General features: G+C 40.5%; 3 protein-coding genes and 1 long non-coding RNA gene across 15 annotated transcripts in view; 2 read left to right on the forward strand and 2 right to left on the reverse strand.

Moving 5' to 3' along the window:
* Nucleotides 1–1,647: 1,647 nt before the first annotated feature.
* On the forward strand, nucleotides 1,648–5,213 carry arsia (arylsulfatase family, member Ia). Its single transcript, XM_058063459.1, has 2 exons — nucleotides 1,648–2,066; nucleotides 3,459–5,213. Exons 1-2 carry the CDS (start codon nucleotides 1,753–1,755, stop codon nucleotides 4,855–4,857), a joined length of 1,713 nt encoding a protein of 570 aa, XP_057919442.1. The 5' UTR covers nucleotides 1,648–1,752; the 3' UTR covers nucleotides 4,858–5,213.
* On the reverse strand, nucleotides 3,043–9,025 carry LOC131110395 (uncharacterized). Of its 5 annotated transcripts, none has more exons than XR_009120878.1 (5): nucleotides 8,920–9,025; nucleotides 8,471–8,607; nucleotides 8,068–8,159; nucleotides 4,579–4,715; nucleotides 3,043–4,503 (listed from the first exon to the last, which is right to left on the reverse strand). It is a non-coding gene; the product is annotated as an uncharacterized LOC131110395 (long non-coding RNA). The 5 variants fall into 5 exon arrangements; XR_009120879.1 differs by having other exon boundaries at nucleotides 8,063–8,159; XR_009120880.1 differs by having other exon boundaries at nucleotides 8,471–8,594; nucleotides 8,920–9,014.
* LOC131110391 (uncharacterized) lies at nucleotides 7,810–15,511 on the forward strand. The gene is made up of 5 exons (XM_058063464.1): nucleotides 7,810–9,362; nucleotides 9,519–9,836; nucleotides 10,200–10,454; nucleotides 11,493–11,714; nucleotides 11,794–15,511. The coding sequence occupies exons 1-5, from the start codon at nucleotides 9,314–9,316 to the stop codon at nucleotides 11,973–11,975; spliced, it is 1,026 nt and encodes a 341-aa protein (XP_057919447.1). The 5' UTR covers nucleotides 7,810–9,313; the 3' UTR covers nucleotides 11,976–15,511.
* LOC131110393 (homeobox protein CDX-1-like) overlaps nucleotides 14,398–15,778 on the reverse strand; it is a 60,454-nt gene continuing 59,073 nt past the window's right edge. For all 8 annotated transcript variants that reach the window (XM_058063475.1, XM_058063468.1, XM_058063469.1 and 5 more), the window contains one exon: nucleotides 14,398–15,666. In XM_058063475.1, the coding sequence (XP_057919458.1) occupies nucleotides 15,469–15,666 (198 nt within the window). In that variant the 3' untranslated portion in view covers nucleotides 14,398–15,468. The remainder of the gene's footprint in view (nucleotides 15,667–15,778) is intronic.

Raw genomic sequence — 15,778 nt, forward strand, 5'->3', positions numbered from 1 at the left:
TACATATGGTGCGAGTTTTGGAGATTTTCAATGAATGCAACTCGCTGTCTAGTGACAAAGAGGAAGTGTCGCTCCCAGGACGAACGGACTAGAGACATGTTTGTTAGTTGGAGATACATATATGGGTTTTAAAAATGGTGTTCAGGGCAGAATAAAGTTAATAAAGAGCAGCAGACTTTGTGTGACCATATGGTGGCGCTATAACAGAACCATGTAGATAGATAGATAGATATACAGATAGATAGATAGATATACAGATAGATAGATAGATAGATATACAGATAGATATATAGATAGATATACAGATAGATAGATAGATATACAGATAGATAGATATACAGATAGATAGATAGATATACAGATAGATAGATAGATATACAGATAGATAGATAGATAGATAGATAGATAGATAGATATACAGATAGATAAGATAGATATACAGATAGATAGATAGATATACAGATAGATAGATAGACAGATAGATATACAGATAGATAGATAGATAGATAGATAGATAGATATACAGATAGATAGATATCCAGATAGATAGATAGATACATATACAGATAGATAGATATACAGATAGATGGATAGAAAGAGATAGACAGATAGATATACAGATAGATAGATATACAGATAGATAGATAGATATACAGATAGATAATAAATAGTAATAATAATAATGTGCAGAATAAATAGATGACATCAAATATGAACAACAATGTACAGCGTAAACAGTAAATTGCACATATAATTTAAATAATTTTGAATAAATAATAATAATTCAAAATTTTAAACATAATTAGTTACCACCGTTAATATACTATTTTTGTAGATGAGGCCAGAGGCCACTTACAAACAACCATTCACACTCACACTCAGTTACCGGTAACTTCTAGTCACAGGGTGGTGACGTCATCGTTTTCAGGCAACGATTCAGCTTCCATCGTGTAATTTTGGTTTGTAAAGTGTCTTTTTTACGTCTGCTTGGAGATGTTATCTGAGTCTAGAAATTATGGTCTGTCTCTTTCCTCGACTCCGCATAAGCTATGAAACAGCAGGCATACTAAGGGAGCATTTGTGAAGGGGGGCTTTGCAGCACGGAACAGGGTCTGCGATTGTGTCTGCCGGGGCCCGAATCTCCCCTGCTCAGTGAGATCTCTGACTGGGGGCCTGTCTGTCACTGATTGCTCAAGTTGGTGTTTTTCTTTTTGCTTTCTAGTCATGTGTCAAGATGGAAATGTGGGTCACCGGGATCACGCCTAATGTCATGAATGCAGATGTGCTTTCATTAAAAGTCTAAGCGTTTTAAGGTGAAAGGGGACTTCTCAAAAACGAGAACCAACATTGATTCCTGATAAGAAATCAATTGATTCAAATATCTTTTGTCAAAATAAACACAAGAAAATCAACCGCCTCCTGCTTGTTGACGGGAATGTTCAAATTCTCAGAACTGGAATGTGATGTAGACTCATGAGTGCCACTTGGCTGTAGTAGAAACATTACTGTGTGTGTTTTAAGGTGGTAGGAGTCTGATGTTTTTTCAGCCAAGCTGCAAAGCAAATGGGGGCGGAGTTGAGTTGCCAGGACCTCTTGGGGAAGGGAAATGTTTTCCAAAGACCTTTGAAACATTTTGGAGCGGCATCGAGGATGAATGTATAGCTGAGAATCGTACCGAGTTGGGGAATTGTGCACGATGATTTGGTGACTATACTCTAGAAAGCGTGTCAATTTGGACTTTAAAATAACACAATGGCTACAACAGCTTTGACCGGTTTCTCCATGATGAGTCTGCTCAGCCTCGGATACCTGTCATGGGATCTGATGAGTCCGAATCAGGTGGAAAAAGAGCCGGGTCAGACTTTTGGTAGGGGGTCACTCGGTCCAAAGCCTCCTCACATAATCTTCATTATGACAGATGATCAAGGATTCAACGACATCGGCTATCACAGTTCTGATATTAAGACTCCGGTATTGGATAAGCTGGCTGCTGATGGGGTGAAACTGGAGAATTATTACATCCAACCCATTTGCACGCCGTCCCGCAGCCAACTCATCACTGGCAGGTAAATTTCTCTCAATCGTCCCAGTTTATGATGAGTCTGTAACTTGTGCTTGAAACGAATGCTATTGCTTTGCTTTTACATAGCTTGCCTATTTTAATGCATATTTAATGTCTTTGGCGGCACGGTGGTCGAGTGGTTAGCGCGCAGACCTCACAGCGAGGAGACCAGGGTTCAATATCACACTCGGGCCATCTCTGTGTGGAGTTTGCATGTTTTCCCGTGCATGAGTGGGTTTTCCGCGGGTACTCCGGTTTCCTCCCACATTCCAAAAACATGCTCGGTTAATTAGCGACTCCAAATTGTCCATAGGTATGAATGTGAGTGTGAATGGTTGTTTGACTATATGTGCCCTGTGATTGGCTGGCGAGCAGTCTCGCCCAAAGACAGCTGGGATAGGCTCCAGCACCCCCTGCGACCCTCGTGAGGATACGTGGTAGAAAATGAATGAATGAATGAGTTCTCCTCCTATTTTGTGTGGAAGTGGTAACTTTTTGGCTTCTTATTTTGTCTTTCCCCACCCTCGGCCATCTCTGTGTGGAGTCTACATGTTCTCCCCGTGCATGCGTGGGTTTTCTCTGGGTACTTCGGTTTCCTCCCACATTCCAAAAACATGCTAGGTTAATTGGCGACTCCAAATTGTCCATAGGTATGAATGTGAGTGTGAATGGTTGTTTGTCTATATGTGTCCTGTGATTGGCTGGCGACCAGTCTCGCCCAAAGACAGCTGGGATAGGCTCCACCACCCCCTGCGACCCTCGTGAGGATAAGCGGTAGAAAATGAATGAATTAATGAGGTCTCCTCCTATTTAGTGTGGAAGTGGTAACTTTTTGGCTTCTTATTTTGTCTTTCCCCACCCTCGGGGATTAACAAAGCATGTTTTTGGAATGTGGGAGGAAACCGGAGTACTCGGAGAAAACCCACGCATGCACGGGGAGAACATGCAAACTCCATACAGAGATGGCCGAGGGTGGAATTGAACCCTGGTCTCCTAGCTGTGAGGTCTGCGCGCTAACCACCGCCCTAGCCATAGTTCAATTAGTTAAAAGTACTCAAAATGGAACAACATGTTAAATGAACTTGACATAATTAAGTTATTAGAACTTTTTTAAGAACTTTAAGTATGCATAACTTCATTTATTTAAGTACTTTGAACATTCGGGTTTACAGTATTCTTATTTTGGATGTTCTTATTGTGACACTTGCTGTTAACTTTTATTCTTCTATTGTACCTGTTGCACTTTGAGATCATTCATTTGATGTAAATTGCGTCATAAATTAAATGTATTATTATTATTATTATTAGCGCTTTGATGTTCGTGTGCCAATACTATAACTTAACAGATACAATGCATGACAATATTGATATTTGGTATCTTCTATCAATCGTGCAGGTACCAGATTCACACAGGCCTTCAACACTCCATCATCCGGCCCCGCCAGCCCAACTGCCTCCCCTTCCAACACGTCACGCTCCCTCAGAGGCTGCAGGAGCTCGGCTACTCCACCCACATGGTGGGGAAGTGGCACTTGGGTTTTTACAAGAAGGAGTGTCTGCCAACACGGCGCGGCTTTGACACATATTTCGGCTCCCTGACCGGTAGCGTCAACTACTACACCTACAACTCCTGCGACGGTCCTGGTCTGTGTGGTTTTGATCTCCACGAGGACGAAACCGTAGCCTGGGATCAGAGGGGTAAATACTCCACCCATTTGTACACGCAAAGGGTCCGCAAGATCCTAGCGTCACATGATCCGTTATCCCAGCCGCTCTTTATCTACCTTTCCTTCCAAGCCGTTCACACCCCGCTGCAGTCCCCGCGGGAGTACATCTATCCATACCGTGGGCTCGGCAACGTGGCTCGCAGGAAGTACGCCGCTATGGTCTCTGCCGTGGACGAGGCAGTTCGGAATGTAACATACGCCCTCCGAAAGTATGGTTACTACCAAAACAGTGTCATTATCTTTTCAACAGACAATGGCGGCCAGCCGTTGTCCGGTGGCAGCAACTGGCCCCTCAGGGGGCGTAAGGGCACCTACTGGGAAGGTGGAGTCCGAGGTCTGGGATTTGTCCACAGCCCTCTATTAAGAAAGAAGAGGCGGGTTAGTAAAGCCCTGGTGCACATTACCGACTGGTATCCCACCCTGGTACGACTAGCAGGTGGCAACGAGTCCCTAACAAAGGGGGTGGATGGGTATGATGTTTGGGAAGCTATTAGTGAGGAGAAGGAATCTCCCAGATTGGAGATCCTCCACAACATAGACCCTCTCTATAACCGAGCTCGGAGCGGCTCCCTGCAGAAAGGATATGGGATTTGGAATACAGCCGTGCAAGCCTCCATCCGAGCCGGAGACTGGAAACTTCTGACTGGAGATCCCGGTTACGGAGACTGGACGCCACCGCCGATGCTTCCGAGCTTCCCGGGAAGCTGGTGGAACCTGGAGCGGCACACAGAATCCAGGAAATCAGTATGGCTATTCAACATCACCGGAGATCCTTACGAACGTTACGACCTTTCCGGGAAGAGACCAGATGTTGTCAAAGAGTTGATGGCGAGACTGGTGTACTACAACCGCACTGCCGTGCCAGTGCGTTACCCGTCAGAGGATCTGCGGGCTGACCCCAGCCTGAATGGGGGCGCCTGGGTCCCCTGGGTGGGAGATGAGGAAGAGGAAAGCTGGGACACTTTTTATCCGCGGAAGAATAAAGACTGGAAGAAGAATCTGAAACTGTCTCATAGTAAATCCTTCTTCAGGAGACTCAACACTCGGATCATGTCCAATAGGATATGAAAACATCACAATGACATATTTTGGTCTTACTGGAAGACCAATGGAAGACTGTATCGAATCTGAACCTTCACAGGCATGTCTTTTTAGAATAAACACTGTCTGTCTATTCATAATTTGGCTGTTTCATATTTAATATTCCCGTCACTAGGTGTCAGTAATGTTACATTGGAGTGGCATTACCTTCACTTGCAATATGTAATCAGCCATGGGTGCAAAGTCCACATGACATAGTGGGGAAAAAAGTTCTCCCTATCCATGTGGAAGTGGTACATTTTTGCTTTTTACTTGGTCCTGCTTCAGTTCAAATTGGAGGCTAACTAGCTAGCTCGCTGAACATAAGACTGAAGAATCGGACGTGGCGAATGGTAATTTTTGAGTTCAATTCCACCCTAGGCCATCTCTGTGTGCAAGTTCTCCCCGTGCATGCGTGGGGTTTTTTTTTTTTCGGTTTCCTCCCACATTCCAAAAACATGCTAGGTTAATTAGCGACTCCAAATTGTCCATAGGTATGAATGTGAGTGTGAATGGTTGTTTGTCTATATGTGCCCTGTGATTGGCTGGCCACCAGTCCAGTGTGTACCGTGCCTCTCGCCCCAAGACAGCTGGGATAGGCTCCAGCACCCCCCCCCCCCCCCCAGCACTATCCTCGTGAGGATAAGCGGTAGAAAATGAATGAATGAATGAGTTCTCCTCCTATTTTGTGTGGAAGTGGTAACTTTTTGGCTTCTTATTTTGTCTTTCCCCACCCTCGGCCATCTCTGTGTGGAGTTTGCATGTTCTCCTCATGCATGCGTGGGTTTTGTTTCCGGGTACTCCGGTTTCCTCCCACATTCCAAAAACATGCTAGATTAATTGACTCCAAATTATCCATAGGTATGAATGTGAGTGTGAATGGTTGTTTGTCTATATGTGCCCTGTGATTGGCTGGCCACCAGTCCAGGGTGTACCCCGCCTGAAGACAGCTGGGATAGGCTCCAGCACCCCCTTGCGACCTTTGTGAGGATAAGCGATAAAAATGAATGAATGAATTGCATAAATTTGAACGTATTTTGGTGCCATGAGTACTTCAATGTTAATAACTTTATATAATACGCTACTGTTGTCAACATAATTCATGCCAATATGCCAACCACTCGACTTACTTTCACTTCCTCTCATCACACAGATATACCAAGACACATAGAAGGGGCCAGGAAGTTAAGAAGCCACCGCCCTAGTCTAATCTAATCTTGGTACTATTAAGTACATACAGTATCTACACCTGCTGAAAGCTCCGATACGTAATGGTAGTAATGCTTTCTTAGACTTTAGATGGAGATAAAGTGAGAATAAGTCTTGAAATGTAAGCATAAGCTTCACATTGTTTTGATTTTTGGAATACGAAGATACAGTTGGGTCAGTTTGGAGTTTTTAGTGTTTAATAATGGCGAATGTTATCAGGCAGTAAAAGGGAAGTGAGAACATTTACTCAACTTCCTTCCTTTCTAGGTTACACGTTGTCTGCTTCATGATTGGCTCTTGTCTCATCATCGCCATAGCGATAAAGGTAAAATGTCTCTATAGAAGACGGGACTATGTGGCATGCTGTTGTACTTCTGGTGCTCTTTGGTGGAACAGCAACTGGTACTACTTTCATTTTCAGAATTAACACATCAATTATTTGTTTTGAAGTCTGATCATGCAAGTTGCTTTTGTTCTTGTAGCGTTCCTCACTGCTGGTGAGTCTCAATGCAACGGGACCCTGGAGAACTCTCACTGCTCCATCGTTCTCGGAGGATCTGTTTACATCCAGCTGATGGAAAATGTTAGCGGCCATCAGCTGCGATGTAAGAAACAGCTTCCAAGTGGACCCGTTATTGTGTTTACTATGAAAAAAGAAAAGGCGGTAATCCAGGAAGCCTTCAGGAACAGAACCGAGTTCTTTATAAACAACGGGACTTTAAAAATCTCCACTGTTGAGAAGACTGACTCGGGTCAATACACAGTGGAGGTGTTTGATCCCGATGGGGTTCTTGTAAAAATCATTACAATAAAATTAGACGTTGAAGGTAAATATCGTTAAATTTGTGCATCATTCATACGGTGTTTACCGAAACATGTTACAACGATGCTCCTCTTTCCAGAAAACTATTTCCAAATCCTGATTCCAGTTTGTGCTGCACTGGCCGCTGTGCTGGTAATTGTGGTGCTGTCCTGCTGTGTGTACAAGAGAAGACAGCGAAACAGGAGATCAGGTTAGAATCCCCCCCCCCCCCCGTATTGAACCACACGATGTCAATGTCCACTGATGGTGACGTATTTGTTTTGTATTTTATGAAGGATCAGGAAAATCCAGAGAAAAACAGACAAAAGTAGAATTTTGGAAATGTAATGACCACATGCAAGATGATTTTCATCATGGACCAATGTAATCCCCCCCCACCAGGACGCATCTACAAAAAGTGTGCTGTATAACTTATATTTTATGATATTTTTTTTGTTTTACATATATTTGATTTTTTTACATATATACATATGTATTTTCAGCTGCTGTAATGTCTCATAATAAATGCGTGTTACCACTTCCACACAAAATAGGAGGAGAACTCATTCATTCATTCATTTTCTGCCGCTTATCCTCACGAGGATCGCGGTGGTGCTGGAGCCTATCCCAGCTGTCTTCGGGCGAGAGGCAGGGTACACTCCGGACCGGTTGCCAGCCAATCACAGGGCACATATAGACAAACAACCATTCACACTCACATTCATACCTATGGACAATTTGGAGTCGCTAATTAACCTAGCATGTTTTTGGAATGTGGGAGGAAACCGGAGTACCCGGAGAAAACCCACGCATGCACGGGGAGAACATGCAAACTCCACACAGAGATGGCCGAGGGTGGGGAAAGACAAAATAAGAAGCCAAAAAGTTACCACTTCCACACAAAATAGGAGGAGAACTCTTTCATTCATTCATTCATTTTCTACCGCTTATCCTCACGAGGGTCCCGGGGGTGCTGGAGCCTATCCCAGCTGTCTTCTGGTCAAGAGGCGGGGTACACTCTGGACTGGTGGCCAGCCAATCACAGGGCACATATAGACAAACAACCATTCACACTCACATTCATACCTATGGACAATTTGGAAAAACCCCAACTGTCGACCCAGCGTTCAGTTCCCCTCCTTAAGGCAGAGGGAGTGACGTTCACCAACGTAAGAACCAAACCTCACTCCCATCCAGTTGACGGCACCGATGTAACCCGCCTGGACCGCCTGGACCTTCGGAATGGGAGACAGGAGCGCCGACCCTTTAGGCCGTAGACCTGCACAGAAACACTGGCTGGCAGCCATTACACTCTCACTTTTAAGTCTCCAAATACCAAAAAAAAACGCTCCAACTACACCAAAAAAAGATACTAAATATGTAGCTAGTCGCTTTTGAGAAGATACATCACTAAGACGGTTTGGAATGTCACAGGATTTAACAGCAAAGTCACCAACATTAGCTATTAGCATGTTAGCTAAGAAAATGCTAATTATTAGCCGTACAACAGGAAAAACGAGCCGTCACATTAAAAGATGGTAGATGTAATGTTATACCATTAATATCGACGTAATAAAAACCTTTTCTCACATCATTCAGTATTTATCCGCAGATATGTTGATGATATGTCTTCCTCGGTTCGGCCATAAACCGATGTAACCCGCCTGGACCTTCGGAATCGGAGACAGGAGCGCCGACCCTTTAGGCCGCAGACCTGCACAGAAACACTGGCTGGCAGCCATTACACTCTCACTTTTTAAGTCTCCAAACACCAAAAAAAAACTCTCCAACTACACAAAAAAGATACTAAATATGTAGCTAGTCACTTTTAAGAAGATACGTCACTGAGACGGTTTAGAATGTCACAAGATTTAGCAGCAAAGTCAACAACTTGAACAGCAGAACATTAGCTATTAGCATGTTAGCTAAAAATAATGCTAATTATTAGCCGTACAACAGGAAAAACGAGTCGTCACATTAAAATATGGCAGATGTAATGTTAGGCCATTAATATCGACGTAATAAAAACCTTTTCTCACATCATTCAGTATTTATCCGCAGATATTTTGATATCTTTTCCTCGGTTCGGCGAGTTTACAGCCACTTGATAATTGCAGGTCTATCAAGTATCAGCAGAGGGCGCTGTTGCCTCAATTTGTCATATATACAACATGAGTCTACTATGTATGTTTACACATGGGTAGAAAAAAATGGATTTCAAAATATATATTTTTTTAAAAGCTATCTTTTAAGGATGTGGTTTGATATGGAGGGTATTCATGAAATAATATCTTGAGTTGTGTTGTTGGGTAAAAAAAAAAAAAAGAGAGAAGTAGACCTTCCCTTTTCTCTCTGTCTACAGTATACATTGAAGAAATATACTCAAAATTGACACATCCTTTTAGGAGGTGGCTGAGTTAGGTCATCAGAGATATGAAAGCAACAGCTGGACTCTTGCTGTTGCTCGTCACAGTTTCTCAAGGTCAGGCTTTTCACTTCTAAATTGCAAAAATGAATACATATGTATGCCGTTTTAGTTTATTGCTCCATATCTCCAAATGCCAACCTAAAATGTTGAACATAAATGTACATTTTGCAGATTATATTATTAAATATTTATCATGATTCCTTTTTCCAGGCGCGCGAAGTGCCTGTGATGGCAGACAAAATGGTGCTCAGTGTTATGGAAAACTGGGAAGTGATATATCCCTCCATTTGATGGACAACGCCTTAACTATATTTAGATATGAATGTCAGCAAAACAAGACGATTTTATTTAAAGGGGGAACAAGTCGTGGATTGTCTCAACTACCCGAAAGATTCGTCTTCACCCCAGAAGATGGAATGATGAAGATAGAAAAGCTGAAGAGGACGGATAGTGCCAACTATACGATTATAACCGATGATGAAAGTGGAACTCGGCAAGTACAATGGACTCTAGTGTTGTTTGTTGAAGGTAAATATTTTTTATCATTTTACTATGTTTTATTTTAGTTGCATTAATTCCACTTCTTGTACGCAGGAACACTTGATTTTGATTTAACTAGAATAAATATTATGAGCCAACTTGTGGGCGATGAGGAATAAAACGGTGGTACTTGCAAAGCGAAACCGAACATTTGTTACTTAACAACAGAGCCAACTCTGTGTCCACTCAGACAAAGGCCTCACCTTGGGTTTCCTTCCTGTATTTCATCAAGAAATCTGCAAAATCAGCCATTTTTTACTGTTAGAAAAAAGCAATTGGAAGGTGATCAACAAATAAAATGGAGTGGTTTCATTAAATGTTTCATTAAAAAAAAAATCCTGATTCTTACAGCTCCTGTGACCTCGGTCCACATTGCTTGGACGTGTCTGTCCCAGGGACAGCAGTGGGTGTCGTGCTCCTCCAACGGAGGGGACAATCTCTGGTACAAATTGACCCTGAACAACCAACCGCTGGAGGACATCGACCTCCATTCTGGACATCTTCAAACAAACGTCACACTGAAGCGGCGCGTCTCTGGACAGCTAGCCTGCACTGTTAGCAATAACGTTGGCCGTGTCTTGGAAAGCGTGCGGATATATCCTTGTGGTGAGATGTTCATCTGAGAAGGACATTCGATGCTACAAAAGGAACATCCAGAACATCCTTGTTTCTTCACTTTCTTCTTCATTTTAATGCCTGGTGCAACTAAACGACATTTTGCCCAAACCTGACACCAGGAAAAATACCGTATTTTCTGGACTATAAGTCGCATAATTAGGTAGAAAGAAACATATATAAGTCGCACTGGAGTATAAGTCGCACAAGGCCAAAAATGCATAATAAGGTAGAAAGAAACATACATAAGTCGCACGGGAGTATAAGTCGCACAGGGCTAAAAATGCGTAATTAGGTAGAAAGAAACATACATAAGTCGCACTGGAGTATGAATCGCACAAGGCCAAAAATGCATAATTAGGGAGAAAGAAATATACATAAGTTGCACTGGAGTATAAGTCGCACAAGCTCAAAAATGCATAATTAGGTAGAAAAAAACATACATAAGTCGCTCCGGAGTATTAGTCGCACAAGGCCAAAAATGCATAATTAGGTAGAAAAAAACATACATAAGTCACGCAAAGTTAAAAATGCATAATTAGGTAGAAAAAAACATACATAAGTCACGCAAGGTTAAAAATGCATAATTAGGTAGAAAAAAACATACATAAGTCACACTGGAGTATAAGTCACACAAGGCCAAAAATGCAAAATTAGGTAGAAAAAAAACATACATAAGTCGCTCTGGAATATAAGTCGCACATGGCCAAAAATGCATAAGTAGGAAGAAAAAAACATACATAAGTCGCTCTGGAGTATAAGTCGCACAAGGCTAAAAATGCATAATTAGGTAGAAAAAAACATACATAAGTCGCACTGGAGTATAAGTCGCAGGAACAGCCAACCTATTAAAAAAAGTGCGACTTATAGTCCGGAAAATACGGTAAAAAGTGCATAAGTTCGTTTTGCAACCTGAAAAAAAACATAAGCGCCCGTTGGGTTTGGCCTTGAAATGAAGAAAGATGGACGCTGTAACCATTTTGGGTGTAAATATGCTTTCTAACACGTTAATGCTGATTCTGTTTCTAGGTTTCATGAACTGCACCTCAAACGGGACTCGTATAATTGGGTGGTTTCCTGAAAACAGTCAAGTCCAGTGTGATGAATATATCCCAGAAACCACGCCCCCTCAAAGTAAGAATTACGTGCTGATAATGGCCGGCGTCCTCTCGGCACTCGTCACCCTGTTAGTGATCGCGGTGGCCATTGTGGTTTTGTCTCAGAAGAAAAAGCAAAGCAGCTCACATTCAGGTACAAAAATTATACTTTTTTTTATGAACGTTTTGTTTAATATTTGGATTTGTTATTATTTTCTGTCTTTGGTCATAAGATGAACCGGATGTGACGTATGCCGACATCAGGATCAGGAATCAGCCGCAGAATAAGCCGGTAAAAGCCAGACAGGAAGCGGAGGTGGAATACGGCCAAGTCAGGTTTCCACAGCAACAACGCCAAAGCGTTGCTCACCAACAAGATGGATGTCTTTACGCCAATGTCCGCAAAAACAGGTGATTTTAGTGTTGAGGGCAGATGGCCGAGGTGTTGTTACCAAATACCCTATTTTCCGGACTATAAGTCGCACTTTTTTTATACTTATACTTATACTCCAGAGCAACTTATAAATGTTTATGTTCCATAAACACTGGACACCTTTTCTGTTTGTTTATTTTTTGTGTAGCTGAATAAGCATTGTGTTAGCATATCTTACACCTATTCAGCCTGTTCTCTATTCTTTTATTATTATTAGAACTTGCCTTCCAAGAGGACGTAATGTCTGTTTTGGTCAAGTAGTTCAAATAAATTACCTGCAAAAAATGTGACTTATACTCCAGTGCAACTTATGTATGTTTTTTTCTACCTAATTATGCATTTTTGGCCTTGTGCGACTTATACTCCAGTGCGACTTATGTATGTTTTTTTCTACCTAATTACGCATTTTTGGCCTTGTGCGACTTATACTCCAGTGCAACTTATGTATGTTTTTTTTTTTTAACCTAATTATGCACTTTTGGCCTTGTGCGACTTATACTCCAGTGCAACTTATGTATGTTTCTTTCTACCTAATTATGCATTTTTGGCATTGTGCGACTTATGTATTTTTTTTCTACCTAATTATGCATTTTTGGCATTGTGCGACTTATGTATTTTTTTTCTACCTAATTATGCATTTTTGGCCTTGTGCGACTTATACTCCGGAGCGACTTATGTATGTTTTTTTCTTCCTACTACTTATGCATTTTTGGCCTTGTGCGACTTATACTCCAGTGTGACTTATGTATGTTTCTTTCTACCTAATTATGCATTTTTGGCATTGTGCGACTTATGTATTTTCTTTCTTCCTACTTATGCATTTTTGGCCTTGTGCGACTTATACTCCCGTGCGACTTATGTATGTTTTTTTCTACCTAATTATGCACTTTTGGCCTTGTGCGACTTATACTCTAGAGCGACTTATGTATGTTTTTTCTACCCAATTATGCATTTTTGGCCTTGTGCGACTTATACTCCAGTGCGACTTATGTATGTTTTTTTCTACCTAATTACGCATTTTTGGCCTTGTGTGACTTATACTCCAGAAAATATGGTCATTTTTCATGACCTCTACAGAGTATTTATTTGGAAAGATTTGTGGAAAACGTTGTTGATATTTTCCCGTCTGTAAAGAGATGGACGTGAATCCTGAAACATTTTGCCGTGTTGTCTCTGGGTGGGGTCAAACCTTTGCTCCCCGCGTCGTGATATCAACATGACCCGTTTTTACGTGGAGATAAATGTCTTATGTAATGTGTTTTGTGTTAAATAGTGTAACATTGTTTTTATTTCGCTGTGCTACGGACATCTTGGGACTTAAAATTTTTTTTTGTTTAACACGAGTTTGGGCGGGTGGTTTGAGGTCAAAGTTCGACAACCGCGGTCAACCGTTTAGCTGATTCACAGCCCATCAAAAGTCTTTATGGTGTGTGTGTGTGATAGTCGCCGTGTCCTTAAACAACCATCTGAGATTATTTTTAACCGAAGGCTCTCCTTAAAACTCAGTTGAACCTTTGACTGACATAATCTAGCGAGCAAATAATTGATAACGTAACGCCAGGATCGTAAAGAAGCTCAAACAATTGGGTGCCATTTTAGGGTCTAACGTATTTGTGTCCGACAAAAACCGCGCGGGATTCTCGGCTGCTGTTCTTAAATTGAACGAAATGATTTTGAATTATTATATACATGATAATTCAATAATATTTAATAATATAAATAATTATTTTTTTAGCCAAATTGTGTGTCCAGTGCACCCTTTTTGTTTGGAGTGTGTTTGTATTGTTGTATCATTTTGTTTAAAAAAAATAAAAAATAAAATAAAAAAAAATATATATTATTTTTTATTTCAGCATATTGTTTTTATTATTTATTTACATAATATAAATAATAAATATAAATTAAATAATATAATTTAATCTCCAGTAATTATGTAATTAAATATAATTTATAAAAATTATTTCAATATTAATTAATTTTATAAATTATTAGTTTTTAGCCAAATTGTGTGTCCAGTGCCCCCTTTTTGTTTGGAGTGTGTTTGTATTGCTGTTGACGTTTTGTTAAAAAAAAAATAAAAAAAAATTGAAAAAATAAAGTATAAAAAAATAGATTTTTTATTTCAGCATATTGTGTTTTTATTATTTATTTATATAATATAAATAATATCAACATAAATGTAATAATATAATTTAATCTCCCAAAATTATGTAATTAAATCTAAATATAATTTATTTTTAAAAATTATTTTTTTTTCCACTCAATTTCTGCATTATTAAATACTACTTCAAAACTTTTGGATATCGGTAACTGAATGTTGTTTTTAAAAAAATGATATTTTAAACAGGACATCTGTCCTCGTCTATTTTCATAACTTCTTTGTTTCATCTTTCATAAAGTCCAGTCGATGTACCGCCGACATAACTAAACCTCCAAAACACACGGCAGCAATGATTGTCTCCATGACTGCTCGGGGGAAACTCATTTTATTAACAAAAGCAAAACATTTCAACGTGTAAACCCTTTTTTTTTGATAAGTCGAATGGAGAAGATAGACGGACAGATGCGGGTGCAAAGTTTTTAAACGTCCATCTTCCTCTTTTTGAACGGAAAGATGACGCTGGATGGAAGTTTGTGGTGATGGTCCGTGTATAGTAACTTTGTAAACAAGCTAGCGTTCCTTCAATAAACGCTTGAGGGGCAGTGACTTGTGTTTTTTTTTTTTTTTTTTTCGTAAAATCCTGCAGCTGCTGAATCGAGAATTCTGTGTGTGTGTGTGTGTGTGTGTGTGTGTGTGTGCGTGTGTGTGGGTGGAGGTGTAAAGGGCAGCGGTTCATGAGTCAAGCTATTGAGCAATGGGCAGCTTGCTAGTCAGGATGTGGCTGCTGTCTGCGTGTTTTATACTTCTCCATGTTTTCCGCCTTCATGTCATCTTAGATAAATTCACACCCGCAAAAAACAAAAAAAAAACAAAAAAATTAAAATAAAAATTGTCATGTTACTGAGCAAAATATAAAAATTGTGCTGATGTTGTGTTTTTTTGAGGGGGCTTTAACACGACATTTTCTGCATCGCTTTGGTTGTCTTTTCTTAGGAAATTTCTCTAAAAAGTATCACTTTCAAGTATCTAAAAATAGTATTTTACTCGCTTATACACGAGTATGTGTTCAGTTTGTAATATAACGAGACCCTGTACTCTTACCTGGAAGTGCAATTCACATTAAGTTACATTTTTGAGCATAATAAACTGGAAAAAAAAAAAAAGTGAAAACGTCACATATTCGCATTTTCATACACATGAAAATATCGTAATTTATATACAAATCCTAACTACTCAATATTCTTGTTCTTTCGCAAACCATTTCTCGATTAATTATTCAGTACCTTCATACATTCACAGATTAAAAGTTGTCAGAAATAGTTCATTTCAGACTAATGCCCTTATTGTGAAATGCTGACAGATACTTCCTCCCTGTTATATGAACTCCATTTTGTATTCTGATATGGCATTGGAGAGAATGTGGCTACCGGGGCTGGTTGCGTTGTGGCCGTCGGTGGATCCGGTGGGGACGGGCGGGGTGGTGCTGGACGTGGAGGGCTGCTGGGAATCCTGGAGCTTCTTCCTGTTTATCTTCCGTTCTTTGGCGCGTCGGTTCTGAAACCAGATCTTCACCTGGAGACAGAACACACTTTTGTGCCATAATCCAGTCCATATTATAATATTTGACTCGTTAAGATATTTTAATTAGGCTGAATTTACATGAAAAAGATATATTCAAGTATAT

The sequence above is a fragment of the Doryrhamphus excisus genome, chromosome 23 (assembly GCF_030265055.1).
Source record: "Doryrhamphus excisus isolate RoL2022-K1 chromosome 23, RoL_Dexc_1.0, whole genome shotgun sequence".
NCBI lineage: Eukaryota > Metazoa > Chordata > Actinopteri > Syngnathiformes > Syngnathidae > Doryrhamphus > Doryrhamphus excisus.